Consider the following 16,335-nt stretch of genomic DNA (forward strand, 5'->3'; position numbering starts at 1 on the left):
ATAAATAGTCTTTCATTCCTTGTTACCAAGTATTTGGCACACAGTGAGGCTTAAAAAACACTTTTCTATTTCTTTTTATTAAGTGTTTGGCACACAATAAGGGTCAATAAAGTTTTTTTTCATTCATTTTTTGCATTTGGCGCACAGTGAGGCTTAATAAAGTATTTTTAATAACTTCATCCTCATCAAGGACCTGGCACATAGTAAGGTTTATCAATATATGCTCTTTCATTCACCATTACTAAGAGCACAGAACATAGAAGGACAATTACACCAATCCTTTTTCAATCACTCATGAAGGGCTTGGCTCGCAGGAAGGCTCATTAACGAACGCGATCACTTATCGTTAGTAAGCGCCCCGCACACAGTAAGACTTAATAAAGCGCTTTTTCGTTCACCGTCACCGAGTGCCCCGCACACAGTAGGGCGCACGGACGCTGTCTCGTTCGCTGTCACACAGTAGGGCGCATCAGTAAACGCTTTGCCATTTACCGGGAGGGATAGCCCGGAGCCCAGGAAGCTTTCAGCAAGGCTCCCGAACACGGGCCCCAGGGCCGCCCCGTCCCTCCCTTTCCCCCAGCCCCGCGGCTCTTTCTTTTTCAGGGTGCAGGCCCCGGTCGGCCCCGCTAGCCCCAGGGGGCCCGGCCTGCTCCTGAGCCGGCGGCTCGGCCGGGCCTCGGTCTCTGCGCACGCGCACGCGCACAGGAGCCACCTCCCCCTCCCCCTCCCCCTCCCCCTCCCCCCGCGGAGCCTCCCGGCTCCCGTGGCCGTCCCCGCGCCCGGGGCGGCGGCGAGAGACCGTTGAGAAGCCACGGGAGAAGGGGGAGGGGGAAGGGGAGGCGGCGCCCCCGCAGCCCCCCTCATCCCCCGCGCGCGGCAGCTTCCCTCCTCCTCCCCTCCGCCGCTCCCCCTCCCTCCCGGCGGCACCTACCCGCCCGCCGCGCTCGCTCCACCGACGCACCCCGTCTCCCACAGTAGCGCGGACTCTTCTCCCTCTGACGGCTGCTGGAGGCGGGGAGGGAGGGGGGCGGCTCCCGGAGGAGGAAGGCGGGTGGGGGGGCGGGGGGATGCTAGGGGCCTGGGCGTGGGGGGGTGGGAGGGTCAGAGTTCGTGACCCCTCCCTCCGCTCCGCGGTGCGTGTCCCCGCTTGCGCCTGCGCGTTGAGGGGCGAGGAGAGCGGGCCAAGAGGGAGAAGTAACGTTCTCGCGGGAGGGAGGGAAGAGGAGGGGGCGGCGGGAGCCTGGACACGGCTCCGAATCTCTCCTCGCCCTCTCTCGGTTCGGAGGGGAACTGCAGCTGGAGGAGCTGCAGGTGGGGCTCAGCATTTGGAGTCCAGGGCGTGTGCGCACTGGTGAGAAGATACTTGTAATACTTGTTATTAGGCGCCTGCGGTTTGCAGGGCAGAACACTGCTCTCCAGAGGCTTACGTTTCATCACTCGGTAAACAGTAATTAAGGACCAACTGTGTACAAGCAGGGGATTAAACAAGAAAAGAGAGATCCTGCCCTCAAGGAGCTTACCTTCTGTCAATCAGTTCATTAAGTTCTGACCCTGCCAGCCTCGGTACAAGGTAGGAATATAAAAGGGGAGGGGGGCAGAGCTCAAAGAGCTCACATTTTATCTGTGAACTTTCGTTACCTACTTTGTAACAGTTACTAGGAGAGGTTACATTGTATCAATCAGTTCATGAAGTTCTGGCTTTGTGCTGAGCATTGTACTAGTTGGACCAAAGGCAGAAATTAACACAGGCCCTGCCCTCAAGGAGCTTACCTTCTATCAGTAAGCATTAAGTATCTCCTGGATAGGCACTGTACAAGCAGGGGACATAAAGGGGGAAGAGGCTCTCTCTCAGACCAAAGACCATCATGGCAGGGAAGGAGTGGGTGGCTATCGTAGCTTACATGCCCATTGGAAGAGGGGTGTTCCAGAGTGTGGCAAGCAGCTCAGATTGAGAATGAATATTACAAAGAGGGACTGAACCTATGAACTTGGATTATGTCATTTACTTCTAAGTTATTTCCAGCCTTGCGCAATCTATTCAAAGAATTTATCCCCACCCAAACCTGAGTAGAGCAAAATGGCTTTGGTACCTGAATAAGGTCTGAATCCAGTCTCATTATCAGGAACTGAACTTTAAAATCAGGACTTTAGGAAAAAGGGGGGAAACTCTGGACCTCCCCAAATCATTGGTTATTTAATAATCATTTTTCTCAAGGGCAAGGATTGTCTTTTGCATCCCCAGAGCTTAGCACGGTGCCTGGCACATAGTAGGCACTTAATAAATATTGATTGATTGATTTTACCTAAAATGGTTTGGAAGAGTGTAGTTTGTATACAGCTGTCAGCAAATCAGTTAGTAAGTCATCTTAGCCCTACCCCTTCATGCTACAGATGAGGAAAATGAGAACCAGGGAAGTAGGAAAGGTGAAGTGACTTCCTCAAAGTGGAAGAGGCTAGGTTCAGAAGAGAGATTTGAATCCAGGCCTTCTCAAGTTCCAAGCCAGTGCCTTTTCCACTGTACCAGGCATTGTCTTCACGCAGGGAGGGAACCAGCCAGGATCTGTCCTTTGCTGCCCTCAGTGCTCTTAGGAAGGAGATAAAAGTTGTACATTTTTTAAAAAATGGAAAATGGTAAGTGTATAGGAGAGGCTCAAAGTGCTTTCTAAGCTATGGGAGAGGAAATTAATTGGTAGGACTGCCTGGGAAGGAAAAAAGGGGGATGCTTTCAAGTGATGACACAAATTGGGTCTTAAAGAATGAGGATTATTTCAAATGGTGGAGAGGAGTAAAAGGTAAGGAAACAGACTGCTCTCCAGGTCAAGGGATGATGTACAAACCCTGAGTTGGGTGTGTGAGGAGTCAGTGACTTAGCTGGGCAGAAGCTGTGAAAGGGAGCAGAAGGAAAAAAAAAAGAGGCTAGAAAGGGAAGTTGGAGAGCAGCCATGAAAGGCTAAGAAGATTAGATGTTATTCTGTAGATAATGGAGAACCAGCCACTGAAAGTTTTGAGCAGGAAGGAAACCTAATTAAAGCTGGGTTTTCTAGGAAGGATTGGAATGGATCGGGAAAAGAAACTGGAAACCTTTTTGAAGGTTATGGCAAGGATCTAAGGGAAAAGTAATAAAAATAAGAACTAAGAAGCAACATGAGAATGTATGTGTGTATCTATATGTATATGTGTATGGGTATGTGGCAATATGGTGGCTCTTCTTTATTGTTTGTCCTTCCTTCTCAAAGAGGACCATGACATCAGGAAGATGTGCCATGACATGCAAGTGAATTGGATTTAAGTGAGGCAGGGCTGTGCAGTCACCAGCCTCACTCTCTCCTCCAGAGCCATATGGGTCCAGTGGTCAGATCAGGACAACAGAAGATAGCCCATGCAGCATGATATCTTGAGAGGAAGCAGTATGTTCCCAGCAAGTCAAGCCTGGCTGCAACCTAGAGTACCATGTCACCTCAGATCCTAGAGAGATAGTTCAACAGCCCCACAGTACTCATTGAGGGAGGCCACCCCTGTGGAGAAGCCTACTATCCTACCACCATCACCAGCTAACCAACCACCATTAAAGGAACCCTGGGAGTAGTAGCATCCATCAGATCCCTGGCCCAGCTACAGGCCTGGCCCCTGCAGTCATCAACCAGAGAAATTCAATGCCAGCCTTTCCCCACTAACAGCTGACCAACAAGAATAGAGCTGTCATGTGCCAGACAAGTCAAATGATGGCCACCACCATTCTTCTAAGCCTGATGGAGCCCAGGATACCAAACACAAAAGCCTTGGGAACAACAGTGCCCCCAAGATCACAGGCTCTGCTTCCAACCTAGCCCCCACAGCCATTATCCAGGAAAGCCACTCACACGGAGACACCACCTGGCAACTAATTCTGCAGGGGCTTCAGACCCTACGCCCCTCCTCCCAACATTCTCACTACCTGAGTTCTTAGCATTGTCAAATGGATGCGGTGTTATCAGAATGCTTGAGAAGAGTGAATTCTGTTTGGTGGGAAAGTTGGTTCTTAACCAGTGCAGGCAGGCCGGCTTGAGAATAATGGCAGCTTAAGTAATTTTGTAAATAAACAGACTCCAACGCAACCAATAGAAGCAGCGATCCTGTGGGTTTATTTATGCAAATATACATATTGACATTATTTACAATGACTTTCAGTTATTTATAAAGGATCTCCATTTCTGTCTGGGCAACACGGGACAAACTTGAACTTTCCAGGTAAGATGTTTCTAGAAAGACAGTTTCTCAAAAGGCTTGGTAGGGGGAGGGGAGAGATGGGTTTTAATGGTTGTTTCAAATGCAGTGCCAATCTCACATGCTCAAGATCTAATGCTGTATTATGAGTTTCCCATTTTGGATTGAACTCCCTGATGACTTGCTCTTAAAAAAAAAAAATCCACTAGTAAGGTGATGTTTCTTTTGTGAAAAAGAAGAAAATGTCCGGATGAGCTTTTCATGAGAGGATGGGAAGGAAGAAAGCCCAAGAATAATGTTCTTTCAGACTAAAGGCTAGAGGAGCATCTCCAGGCGAATTCATACCTCTAGCAATGACCATGAAGGTGCTCATTTCTCAGATATTGTGATTTGTCCACCTGTCTGTGGAAACTTACACACATATTTTGACTGCAAATACAGTGCTGAGAGAATGAAATATGATGACCCCAAATCCTATCCAGAAATTAAAGATAACTGAGAGGCAGCCTGGTCACCCCAGGGAGACCTGGGTCCTCCTGGGTAAATCACTCATAACCTCCCAGAGCCCCAGGAAGCTTTCTTAAGACTGTAAGTGGTACAGCAGGCTTGGATGTCTGAATTGGAAGGAAGAAATTCTTTGTTGAGAGCTCTCCATATGTATGAAAATCAAAGCATCTAGGTTTTTTTAGTTTTTAAAGTATAGTGTAGGAGGCCTTCTCCACTTCTAGATTTATGACTCATGATTTGCCAACCCAAATTCCCTCTGCAAAAACAATAATACGTTATTTTACTGAAACCCATGAATTCATTAGCAAGGGTACGGTTGGGGGGACTATGCAAGCAATTTCTGTAGGTTACAGTCATTGGCTCCAGAAAGCACTGGGTAGAAAGGATTTGGGGGTGCAGAAGGGAAACTTTCGGGCAACAATAATCAGAAGGTTCTTTTCAAAAGCAAACCTAGTATCTTTGGACAGTAAACTCCAGTTTTCAAATGGAAATCCATTCTACTAACTCAAAACCTCATTCACACCTTCTTGTGAATTACAGAGCAAGGGGAAGGCAGGGGTTTAATTGACTGGATCCAGGAAGAGGAAGAAGAAACTTTTCAAGTGTGGACCAGAGATTTCAGCAGTCAGAGATAATTGGAGGGCGTGAGAAGTGCAGAGAAGGAAGGGAAGGGGAGAATGAAGTGAGGGAAGGAATCAGAAAGGAGATGCTAAGGGTCCAAAGGCAAAATTTGCCATCTTGATCTTGGTGGCAGAAATATGCTAACAGATGGGGAAGTATCAGGATCAAAATATCAGGCTGGTTCAGAAGACTGCAAATTCTGGCTTCTCCCAAGTCAGTCCAGCCTCCTCATGTCAGCCCCTGTCTCTCAAGCTCTTTGAAGATGGGAAGGGGAACAGGAGTTGTGATTTCATTGGCATAAAGAACTCCCAGCTAAGGAAATTTTCCCTCCCAATGCAGGTTGGCACAGTTAAAAAAAAAACAACACAGTGAGGGATTAAGTGACTTGTCCAGGTTCACAGAGCCAGTCTATATCAGAGACTGGACTTGAATCCAGGTCTTCCAGACTTTGTCATTTACATACTGTGCAAGCTTAGGTAGGTCCACCTCTCTGAACATCAGTTTTCTCATCTGTACAATGTAAATGACCTCTGATATCCCTTCAGTTTCTAGGATCATACATGGTATCCCAAAGTTCTTAATGAAATTTAAAGTTCTTTAAGCTTCGACACCCTCCCCTTCTCCCTTTATTTCTGTTCCATTCCAGACTACAGAAGGCTGGAAATTTGCTGTATTTTTCCTTCTAGACCTAATCAGACAATTTCAAATGCACTTCAAAATTCCTGCTGGCTTTATTTTTTTTAAAACAACCTGACCCAATGTTATTTTACAGTAATAATTAGGACCTTGGATGACCTTGTGTTAGGCATGTTAAGTACAGAACTGAGGAAAAGCAGAAGCAATCAGATACATCAAACGAGATGGATCAAAGACAAAACCTGTGTAGGGGATTAAACTGAGTTCTCTCACAACCCAACATAGCAGGAAACTTCTCAGAACCCCGATTCAAGCATGAACATCCCTGGAACCATCTCATGAATGTTTCACAATAATTGAGGAATGCAGTTGAGCTAACTGAAGGGGTGGGGAGGGAATATATTTCTTGTTTTGAAAATTCAGATTACTAACTGGCTCTGGATTCCAGCAGCTGTTTGAAGAAGCCAGGGCCTCACTGACAAGAAGGTTTAAACGAATGAAGTCATTTAAAGTGTAGTCAGAGCATGGGGGAGAACAAATGGATCAGGAATTGGGGAACCCCTCCAGGGGTGAGAAGGGGAAAAATAAACCCAATCTCTTAGAGGCCAAGGGAAAGAACCACTCGTGATTCTTCACCCCAAACATTCCCATCTGACTTCAACAAAGTTTGTGCTGTGGCTCCCACCCCCCACGGGAGTTTTGACATAGACATCTTATTCTACAGGCTATAGATTAAAAAAAATAAGAGAAAGTACAGCAGGAAGCATGCTGGATTTGGAGTCCCGGGGTCTGGGTTCAAATTCTGAAAATGTCACTTATCTGAGAGACTTGTTATGCCTCATTTTCCATATCTATAAAATAACAGGATTGGACTGGATGACTTCAAGGTCTTTTCTGGCACTAGATTCATAATTGTATGATGTAATCATTCATTGCTCCCCCTCTTTCTTGATTCCTGGAGTCAGCATCTGAGGACATTTAAGGATTTGCTATTCTGATTTGGCATGTGGAACTGAAATGTTTGCCTGGGAGGGTTCAAGCTGGAAGGGCCCATCCTAGCAGTCCATCCAAGGTACCAAAGACAAAGGAAAGGGACCCCAGAATGTGTTGAGCTACAGCAAAGTGTAAAAATAACTGTCATCCTGATGAATATTTTCATAAGAAGAACTAAAAACCTCCTGAGCCTCCTCATGAGATGATTTTAACCAGAATCTTGTTTTAAAGAGAAAAAAGAGGGGAAAAGTGTTCTCTGCAGCATGTGGATCACAGTGAAAATTCTGTTTTGTTCTCTGGCCAGTTTCCAAGGGTAGTTTCACACCCACCATCATGGTGGGAGGGGTGGGGGTTTGGGATGCTTCCTATAGAGGCGCCCAAGGTAGGGGTTCTACTTAGTGATGAATTTCTTTTTAGGTATCATACTGAGGGGCAGCTGTGTGGCACAGTGGATAGAGCACCTGAGTTCAAATAGGGCCTCACACACTTAGTAGCTGTGTGACGCTGGGCAGGTCATTTAACCCTGTTTGCTTCAGTTTCCTCATCTGTCAAATGAGTTAGAGAAAGAAATGGCAAACCACTCCAGTATCTCTGCCAAGAACACCCCAAATGGGGGTCATGAAGGGTCAGACATGCCTGAAAAATGACTAAGCAACAAAATCATACTGAAAAGTGTAAACAAATTATTTTTAAAAAGACTGAAGATGAAGTTTTGGTGAAGTCTGGCTAAGACTCTGTACTTTCTTGATATGGTCATTTCAGTTAAATTCATAAATTCTTTGAGGGCTAAGGTAAACTTTCATACAAAATTTGTCTGAGACACACATATCAAGGTCAAACTAGACTCTGGACACCTACCGACTACAATCACACAAGTGCTGTTGGCAACCTGTGTGTATATTTTGTTTTTCTTCTTATAGGCAGAAATAAACTCTTTAAGCTCCCCCAGAATCTTGGGAAGTTTTATCAACCTCCTTTGTTTTCACATAAGGCATCTCAGATATGCCCCTTTCTTCTTAAGAACTTTCAGGCTCAGAAAAGATTTTTTTTCATTTAAGAAAAGATTGAAAGCCATGCTGATTTTATGCTGTATTGGTAGAGTATGACCCTTATTTTAAAGCCTGTTGGATTGACTTCTTTTGCACATCTGGTTGGGAAACCTGTTTTCTAACGTGTTAACTTCAGGATTATAGACTCTTCATTATGACTCACAGTTCAATAAGAAAAAAATTAGGCTTCTATCCTGTGGCTATCCGACTTTGATCTTGTATCCCTTCCCCACCAAGAACAGAGGTACAGGACAGAAGTAGTTTTGTTATTTAGATAACTTACTGGAACTTAATCCCAGAGTGTCCCTGAGGTAGAAGCTTGGCCATATGTTGTTGGGGTTTTTTTCCCCATTATAAAATATAAAGATATATTTGGGATTACTCTACTGAGACTAAAGTTGCATGTCTTTTTCTTTAACCATTTTAAAATATTCACTGTTTCTAAATTAAGCAACTCACAGAAAACCAATGTTGGCAGAAAACTTTGGATACAAAGAATCTGTTGGTCAGAATGTTATCACAAAAAGTAACAGAAGAAAACATCGTGGGCCATTGTGTCACAATAGTTAACACTATAGCACAGTTCTGATATGTTATCTATTCTCCTGAAGACAAGGACCCTCTGAAATTCAGTGTGAGCCTCAGAAATAATTCTGACCATTAAGTAAACAACAAAAATTTAATAAATAACACTTTGTATGAAAAAAATACCCTAACAAGTGTACAATCTCTTTCAAAGAAATATTAACATGACTAAAAGACAGTTTCCTAAGTCAGATAAACATACAACTGAGTCAGATTTTCTCTTGGCAGTGCGTGATTACATGGATAAAAATCTTTTTACTGCATTTCACGCCTTCGGATGAAATCTAGTCCTCTGGAATCATAAAAAAGAGATGAAACAGATGGTGCTACAGCACTGTGCCTTCCTGAAATGCTTCTATCCACCTGATGAAAAGAAAAAAACACATCCTTAGATTTAATTTTGCAATTTCTATATCCAGTTATATATGAATCAAAATAATGAGGATGAAAACTAACTTTTATATAACACATTTTTAGTTTTATGTAATGCTTTACAGAGAATGTCTCATGTGAACCTCACAACCTTGTGTAGGAGGTGCTACTGATATTATCCCCATTGTATAGATGAGGAAACTGAGTTTCTGAGATTATGCCCAAGGTCCTATGAGCCTTTAAAGCATAAAAGTTAAGGTTTGAACCTGGGTCCCCTGACTCTAAATAAGGCATTCAATCCATTAAGTATAGTACTGTTTACTCACTTTTGCCACACACACACACACACACACACACACACACACACACACACACTCACTCACAACATACACTTACCAAAAAAGACCATTTCATGGAGAACCTTAAACCCTCTCTGCCTCTATGTCCTCATCTATAATCTAGGATAATAATAGCACCTGTCTGTTACATTAAAATAACATTAGTAGTTCCATTTTGCCCTTATCTACCACTTTGTGAAGTTAAGTTCCAGTTTCTTGGAAGTTACCTGATTTTGGAGAACTCACAAGATTACTCTCCCTCCCAACTGTCACCCGACTGAAGAAATGCAACAAAACTATCCCTCCTCTCCCTCTCATCTCATTGTCTCCCAATCCCCTCCACCAATAAGAAACCAGGTGACTGAATCCCTATTACTCTATTTTTCCTGCTTTTCACTCCCTCAAAACTGTAGAAACGAATGGTTTCTTAGCTACTGAGAGTGAATAGAAGGGTTTAAAGTAAAGGGTTTGGAAATTTTGGAAAGAGGTTTGAGGGAAGGTTTCTATTTCACTCAGATAAGAAGGCTATGAAAAACCTTATTTGGTTATTTCTTTTTATAATATGGAAAGTACAGAACTACATATGCAGCATTGAATTATTGAAGATAGCATCCTCTCTCTTTTTAAATAAGTAGCTTTTCCTGCCTACATTCTCTATCTTCTTTGAATAAGGTGACTTTGCCACCCTCTTAAGTATTTGAGTGGGGTTAGATTAGGTTGAGGAAACAAAAGGAAATGATTTGGTCCTTTGGGTGATTTAAAAAGAAATAAAAAAAAATCTGGGCAAGTAAACAGCAGAAGTTTTCTCACTGAACTCTAAAACATCTCTGAATTACTATCATAGGATGCAAGAATGAAAGATATTACTGTTTTCAGTCTGAATTTGTAGTCAGTCACATATCCTGAGCAACTAAGTAAATGAGTTCTTGGGCTTGCCATCTACTTGCTAACAGTTATATATTTATGTAAAAGATTAGATTCTTTAAGTATCTCATTCTTTCAGGGTGATATATGGATAATGCCCTGATCGAGGGGAATAAGACAAAGATGTAAAAGTTTTCTAATTAAATGGAGAAGTAAATTTTGAGAAAGCATCAGGATCAGATTGTTTTCTCTAAGAACTAGGATATGTATATACACACACAGATTTGGTTTCTAAATGTTTCTAAAGGGATACATAGGCCTTGAGTATGTGTTAGTAATAATTTCTCAAAATGGGATTAAGGAGTTTACATATAAAATTGCATTGATAATTGTAAAAAAGTGATATTACTATCTTATTTTGAACCCTGGTCTGATCATTCTAAGAGACAGAAGGACTCGTTTTCCAAATCAAGCCTTCGGGGATTTTTTTTTTTAATATTCTTTCTTCAGCCTATTGATAGTAGTATCCATATTAAGCACAAAGTTTACAAGTGGTATATAAAAACTGAAATTCTCTGAAGTTTTAGGTGAATTATGGGTTCCAAATTTGATGTTCTGCTGTTAATAGGATCAGAACCACAAAGCTTAAGCTGGTTTTCACCACATGAACTAGTCACTGGAAATTCAAATTTAGGAGGCTGTACTAAATTGTATTGAGTCTTGTTAATGGCAGATTTTAGCAGAATTACCAGGAATCTCTGCAAGTGACTCGGAACTAGAGAAGCAGATCTTCCAGGAGAACCCCCTTCAGAGCTATTCTGAGGAAAAAGCCTATTTCAGAATGTCTAAGGGAAGATGTCATCATGGACCAGACAGGTATTTGGGACATCTGGGACTCAAGATTACTATCCCTTTCAACTGTCACCCAATTTAAGGAATGTCACAAAATTACCCCTCCCCCTCTCACCTCACTGTCTCCTAATTCCCTCCACCAATAAAAAACCTAGCACTATAATCCTGTTTTTCCCTCCATCTAAATTGTATATTAATGGCATAGAAACCAATGGTCAGTGTCCTTGGCTACAGAAAGCTGTGGACCCCATTTGCGTCTGCACCTGCCATGCATTGCTAAATAAATGGTTGTTTAGCTGTAACTCCTCCATTTCTTTATTCCACAGTAACAGACCTGGTAGGGTTTTTATGAGGACCAAGTGAGATAACGTTAGTAAATCCCTTTACAAGCCTTAACACTAGCTATTATTTTTGTTGTAATTATAATAATTTGTTAATTGTCCCAGTTAACCACCAACATTCCATTTAACAAAAACATTTCTACTCATCTTCAAGAAAATCTGTCAACTAAACTGAACTTTTCTTCTTACTGAGAATTCAAAGGAAGGAATGCTTATTATAAAAAGTAATCCAATTTTTCTCTGAGGCCAAAACAAACCTTATTATGAATTAGGAGTCACAGGGAGCTGGCCTGCTCAGAAGGACTCTCTATTGAGGTTTGCATGTTAATGGAAAATATGCTCACAAGGGCAGCACCGTTTGATTTGGAAAGTCACTGAAGAGAGATTTTGTCGGTCTTAACCATCAAAAACTAGGTTGGCTTCCTCCCATTAAGCCTGTCCCTGCTGACAGCATGGGGGCCTTTTTAATGTGACCGACTGTCTTGCCAGTGAGACAAGTTAGTAAGCAGCTGTTGGAAGTCTCACTGTTCCCTGGCACAAGACAACCCTTAGACCGCCAAATCCTTGGAATGTGGAGGGCAAAGATTCTTGCCCTTGACGTAAGGGAGGTCAAAACAGGCCCCAGCTTCCCTTCCTGTCAGCAGGAGCTGCCACATGCTGCTTTTTTCTTAGGTCATGTGTGGACAAAAGATCTTGGCTAGCACCATCCAATTTTCACTATCCTTTGGGCTCTTGCGAATCTCTCAGATTCTCATCTCTCTCCTTTAAAGCAACTTCTGAGCAAAGTTTGTTTAGTATACTTCTACTTTGTTTTTTAAAATTTACATTTTAATTTTAAAAACTGGCAAACAGCAGAAAACAAAAGGATTCTCTATGAAACCATGAACACTATTTTATTCAACTCACCCCCCCAAAAATACATATATTCTACAGGTTTCTTTCCAAAACTTGCCTATGCTTCCTATTATTCTCATCTATGCATTTTTAAAACATCTAATCTTTCCATTTGAAATAGATTGGCAACTCTCCTATAACTTAATAGTCAGAGAGCTACTGCTCACTTGCCCCTCATCATACAATTATATATGTGTCAGATGCAACCCTTGAATCCAAGCCTTCCTAACAATGAAGCCCTATTGTATATCCACCATTCCATGCTGTCTCTTTTTTTAAAATACTTTTTTAAAATCGGGAGGACCTGAGATCAAATCCAGCCTCAGACACTAACTAGCTGTGTGACCTTGACTGCCTCCAAAAAATAAAAAAATACAACAAAAGCTAGGCCGCTAATCTTTCCATTTTAGAAAGACTGATGGAAATAGTATGGTGCCTTGGGAAATCCACTGGCTCTGAAGTAAGAGACCTGAATTCCAATCCTATCTCTGATGCTTATTACCCATGTGTCCTTGGGCATGTCACTACTCCACCTCTCTAAGCCTCAGGGTCCCCATTTGTAAAATGAGGATATTGAACTAGGTGGCCTTTGAGGTCCCTTTTATAATCTGATGACTTCTTTTATAATGAGTCATTTAATGAGAGTCTTTAGGCCCTCAAGCTCAAAATCTGCAAAATGAGAAGACTGGACTGGAAGCTTTTATAGTCCTGCCCCTCAGCTCTTCATCTATGATCTATGATCTTCCCATCCTTAAAGGGAGAATAGGAAACAGGCTTATGATTTCACCAACACAGGGAAGTCCCTAATGAATATACTCTCTCTACCAAAGTCAACTGGTACCTTCTCTGCAACTTAGAGTCTTAGAAAAGCTCCCAGGTAGTTTTAATTATTTTATACAAGTAACAGAACCCTAAATCAAATTGCTTACTATCTCAGGGAGAGGGAAAGAAGAGGAAGGAGGGAATTTGGAACTCAAAATTTTTTAAAATGAATATTAAAAATTGTCTTTATACATAACTGGGAAAAAATAAAAAATATTTGAAAAAAACTTTCAAAAGACAAAAAATACAATAGTCACATGGAGAGGCAAATCCTAAAGCACATATTTGGTAGCAAAAAAAAAAGAAAAGGCACTTCTAAGTGACTTACTTCTGAGCCGAATGAGCATCATCTGCTTTGAACATGTAGAACAGGACATTTTTATGCAGTAGCTGGAACACTTTAGACTGTGAATTTTCATCGTGAACTTCAGCAACAGTGAATCCCAATAATGGCTGACTTTCCAAGGCTGCGACATCCTAGTTTTAAAACACACACACACATCTCAGTTTTAGAAATGGTATCACATTCTGCCTTTCTTTTAAAAAAGGATACAATTTTTTTCCAATATTACAAATGACTCTGAACTGCAACAATTCCCACAAAATATCTCAGAATTTCAGAACTGGAAACTGCTTCGGAGCCCACCTAGTCCAACTAACATCTGAACCAGAATCTCCTCTCCCTGTGAACTACTTAACAAGGAGTCAAGCAGAATCTAAATACTTAGAAAACTCCAGTATAGGGGAATAATCTGCTGCATCCAGTGCCAATTTGGAAAAAAAAAATCTAATTGTTGGTAGGTATTTCCTTACATAAATTTACTTCCTTTAATTTCTACCCATTGATCCCGCTTCTGCCTTAAAGGATTGAATAGGTCTCTTCCTCCTGCTTCTACATATGTTTTTTGTTGTTCAGTTGTTTCAGTCATGTCCAGCTATCCATGACTCCATTCACATTATAGTTTTCCAATGGGATCAGAGGTAGGATGATTATCACCCAGTTTTACAGATGAAACACCTGAGGCTCAAAAAAAGTGATCTGCTCAATGTTGGTGTTTGTCTTTCATTCTCAAAGAGGACCAATGACATTAGGGGGTGATGTTATGATTCATTCGTGAACTGGATTTAAATGAGGAAGAGGTGCATAAATCATAAAGTCATAGAAGTCTAGTGGCAAGACAACAGTCATGGCAACCGGGGATGGCCTGGGATACAGTGGAAGACCTTGGCATCTTCAGTGTCTAAGAATTCCATAGTGCCTACTTCAGCCTTTGGAACAAATTGTTCTCATCTGCCCGTTCTGCTGGGAGATGTCTTCATATACTGTAGAGTTAATGGGGTGTCTACCACAGGCATATGAAGACTGCTCAAGGTTGCATAGCAAATGACTACTAGGAACAGGATTTAGAACCAGTGTTTCCAGATTCCTGGTTTGGTGCTTTCCCCATTATCCTATGTTATCTGTGAGTGGCTAAGCTGATCAGGGGGTAGAGAATAGCTAAAGTCCATTATTTCTGGTGTGATGGAAGCACCAATCATGGTGATAATTTCCCTGTGATGTCTCCTAAATTGGTAAGCCTTCAGTAATTTAGAACTATTTGGATTGTCTTCATAAACTAGCAAAAGGTCACAGGAATGAGTAAGAATTAGAAGATCTGATGGTGACATCAAACAGAATTCAGAAGTCAAACCCAGTTGGGGCTGGCATGATTAACAGTACAAAATTACATTCTGGGAGGACAATGTCGAGCTTCCCAAATTTCTGTAAGAAGATTTATAAAGCTAATTTCTTCCCCAGGATAACAAACCCATGTGCCATAGAAAGAAACACATTGTCTCTTGGAAAAGGAAAAAGCTACACGTGTACTCTGCCCTCCCCCTTCTAGCTTATGTCATGCTGCTCAGTTTCAAACCTTGGAACGTAGATGCCTGCCCTTGGGTATGACAAGAGACAATGTACAAGGAAGATCCAATTGAGAGGATGAGCAAATGACTCAGATGATACATTTAAAAAACCAGCTTCTTCTAAAATCACTTTTGCCTCACTTCTGTTTGAAATATTCAAGATGCTCTGGATAGACTGGTGCGTAGATCTCATCACAATTGACATACACCTGCATACTTTCAGCTCAAATCAATTAGGGGATCCATCTCCTCTGTTGGGCTAGGCTGGGCTGATGATTCCTTGATAGAAAGCTTGGGTTCAGGGGGCAGAGCCAAGATGGTGAAGTCAAGATGGCGAAGTAGAAAGAAGCACATACACATAGCTCCGAACCCACAAACCACATAACGGCTAGAGGGGACCAACCCAGGGCGAATTCTGCACCCAGAGACCACGGAATATTGGAGCGAGGGAGATTTCTGTTCCGGAGAGACCTGCAAACCTCTCGTGGGGGGTCCTTCGTGCCGTGGACTGGGCACTGGGACGGGGAGCAGAGGGCAGCCCTGCCGCGGCCACGACACCGTGAGGAAAAGATCCGAGAGGGCTACGGGGACGGGATCTCCAGCGGCGGCACAAGCCCCCCCACCAACAGGTGACTGACGGGGGTAGATGAGAGAGTCTCTTTGGCGGGTTGAGAGGGGAGTGGGGTGCCCCCATGGCTCGGGCCCCCCCAGGAGATAGAAGCTGAGAGGCGGCTACAGACAGGGGCTCCCCAAAAGGGCGGGAGCCTGGATCCATTGTGGAAGGTCTGTGCATAAACCCCCTGAGGGAACTGAGCTACAGAGGCGGCCCTGCCCCTGACCACCTGAACTTAATTCTCACACTGAATAGCAGCCCTGCCCCCACCAAAAACCCTAAGGCGGGAAGCAGCATTTGAATCTCAGTCCCCAAACGCTGGCTGGGAGGACCAGGAGGCGAGGTGGGTGTGAGGAGAACATTCAGAGGTCAGGTCACCGGTTGGGGAGAATGCCCAAAAAAGGGAAAAGAAACAAAACTATTGAAGGGTACTTTATCGGAGAAAAGACACTTCCTCCCTTCCTTTCTGATGGGGAGGAACAATGCTTGCCATCAGGCAAAGACACAGAAATCGAGGATTCTGTGTCCCAGCCCACCCAATGGGCTCGGGCCATGGAAGAGCTCAAGAGGAATTTTGAAAATCAAGTTAGAGAGGTGGAGGAAAGACTGGGAAGGGAAATGAGAGGGATGAGGGAGAAGCATGAAAAGCAGATCAGCTCCCTGCTAAAGGAGAACCAAAAAAACTTGAAGAAATGGCACCTTGAGAACTAGCCTAACTCAGTTGGCAAGGGAGGTGCAAG

General features: G+C 43.0%; 2 protein-coding genes and 1 long non-coding RNA gene across 4 annotated transcripts in view; 1 reads left to right on the forward strand and 2 right to left on the reverse strand.

The window, feature by feature from the left end:
* Window positions 1-1,066, reverse strand: part of NR2C1 (nuclear receptor subfamily 2 group C member 1) — a 94,940-nt gene extending 93,874 nt beyond the window's left edge. The window contains exon 1 of one of the 2 annotated variants that reach the window (XM_072655609.1): window positions 932-1,066. The gene's annotated coding sequence lies outside the window, so the exon portion shown is untranslated. The remainder of the gene's footprint in view (window positions 1-931) is intronic. The other variant, XM_072655610.1, reaches the window with a different exon arrangement.
* Window positions 1,065-12,638, forward strand: LOC140534509 (uncharacterized). The gene is made up of 2 exons (XR_011977348.1): window positions 1,065-1,570; window positions 3,237-12,638. It is a non-coding gene; the product is annotated as an uncharacterized lncRNA (long non-coding RNA).
* Window positions 8,675-16,335, reverse strand: part of FGD6 (FYVE, RhoGEF and PH domain containing 6) — a 169,090-nt gene continuing 161,429 nt past the window's right edge. Inside the window, exons 20-21 of the mRNA XM_072655602.1 lie at window positions 13,406-13,554; window positions 8,675-8,957 (exon numbers count right to left, since the gene is read on the reverse strand). Coding sequence (XP_072511703.1) covers window positions 8,921-8,957; window positions 13,406-13,554 — 186 coding nt within the window. The 3' untranslated portion in view covers window positions 8,675-8,920. The remainder of the gene's footprint in view (window positions 8,958-13,405; window positions 13,555-16,335) is intronic.

This window comes from Notamacropus eugenii, chromosome 3, assembly GCF_028372415.1.
Source record: "Notamacropus eugenii isolate mMacEug1 chromosome 3, mMacEug1.pri_v2, whole genome shotgun sequence".
Classification (NCBI taxonomy): Eukaryota; Metazoa; Chordata; class Mammalia; order Diprotodontia; family Macropodidae; genus Notamacropus; species Notamacropus eugenii.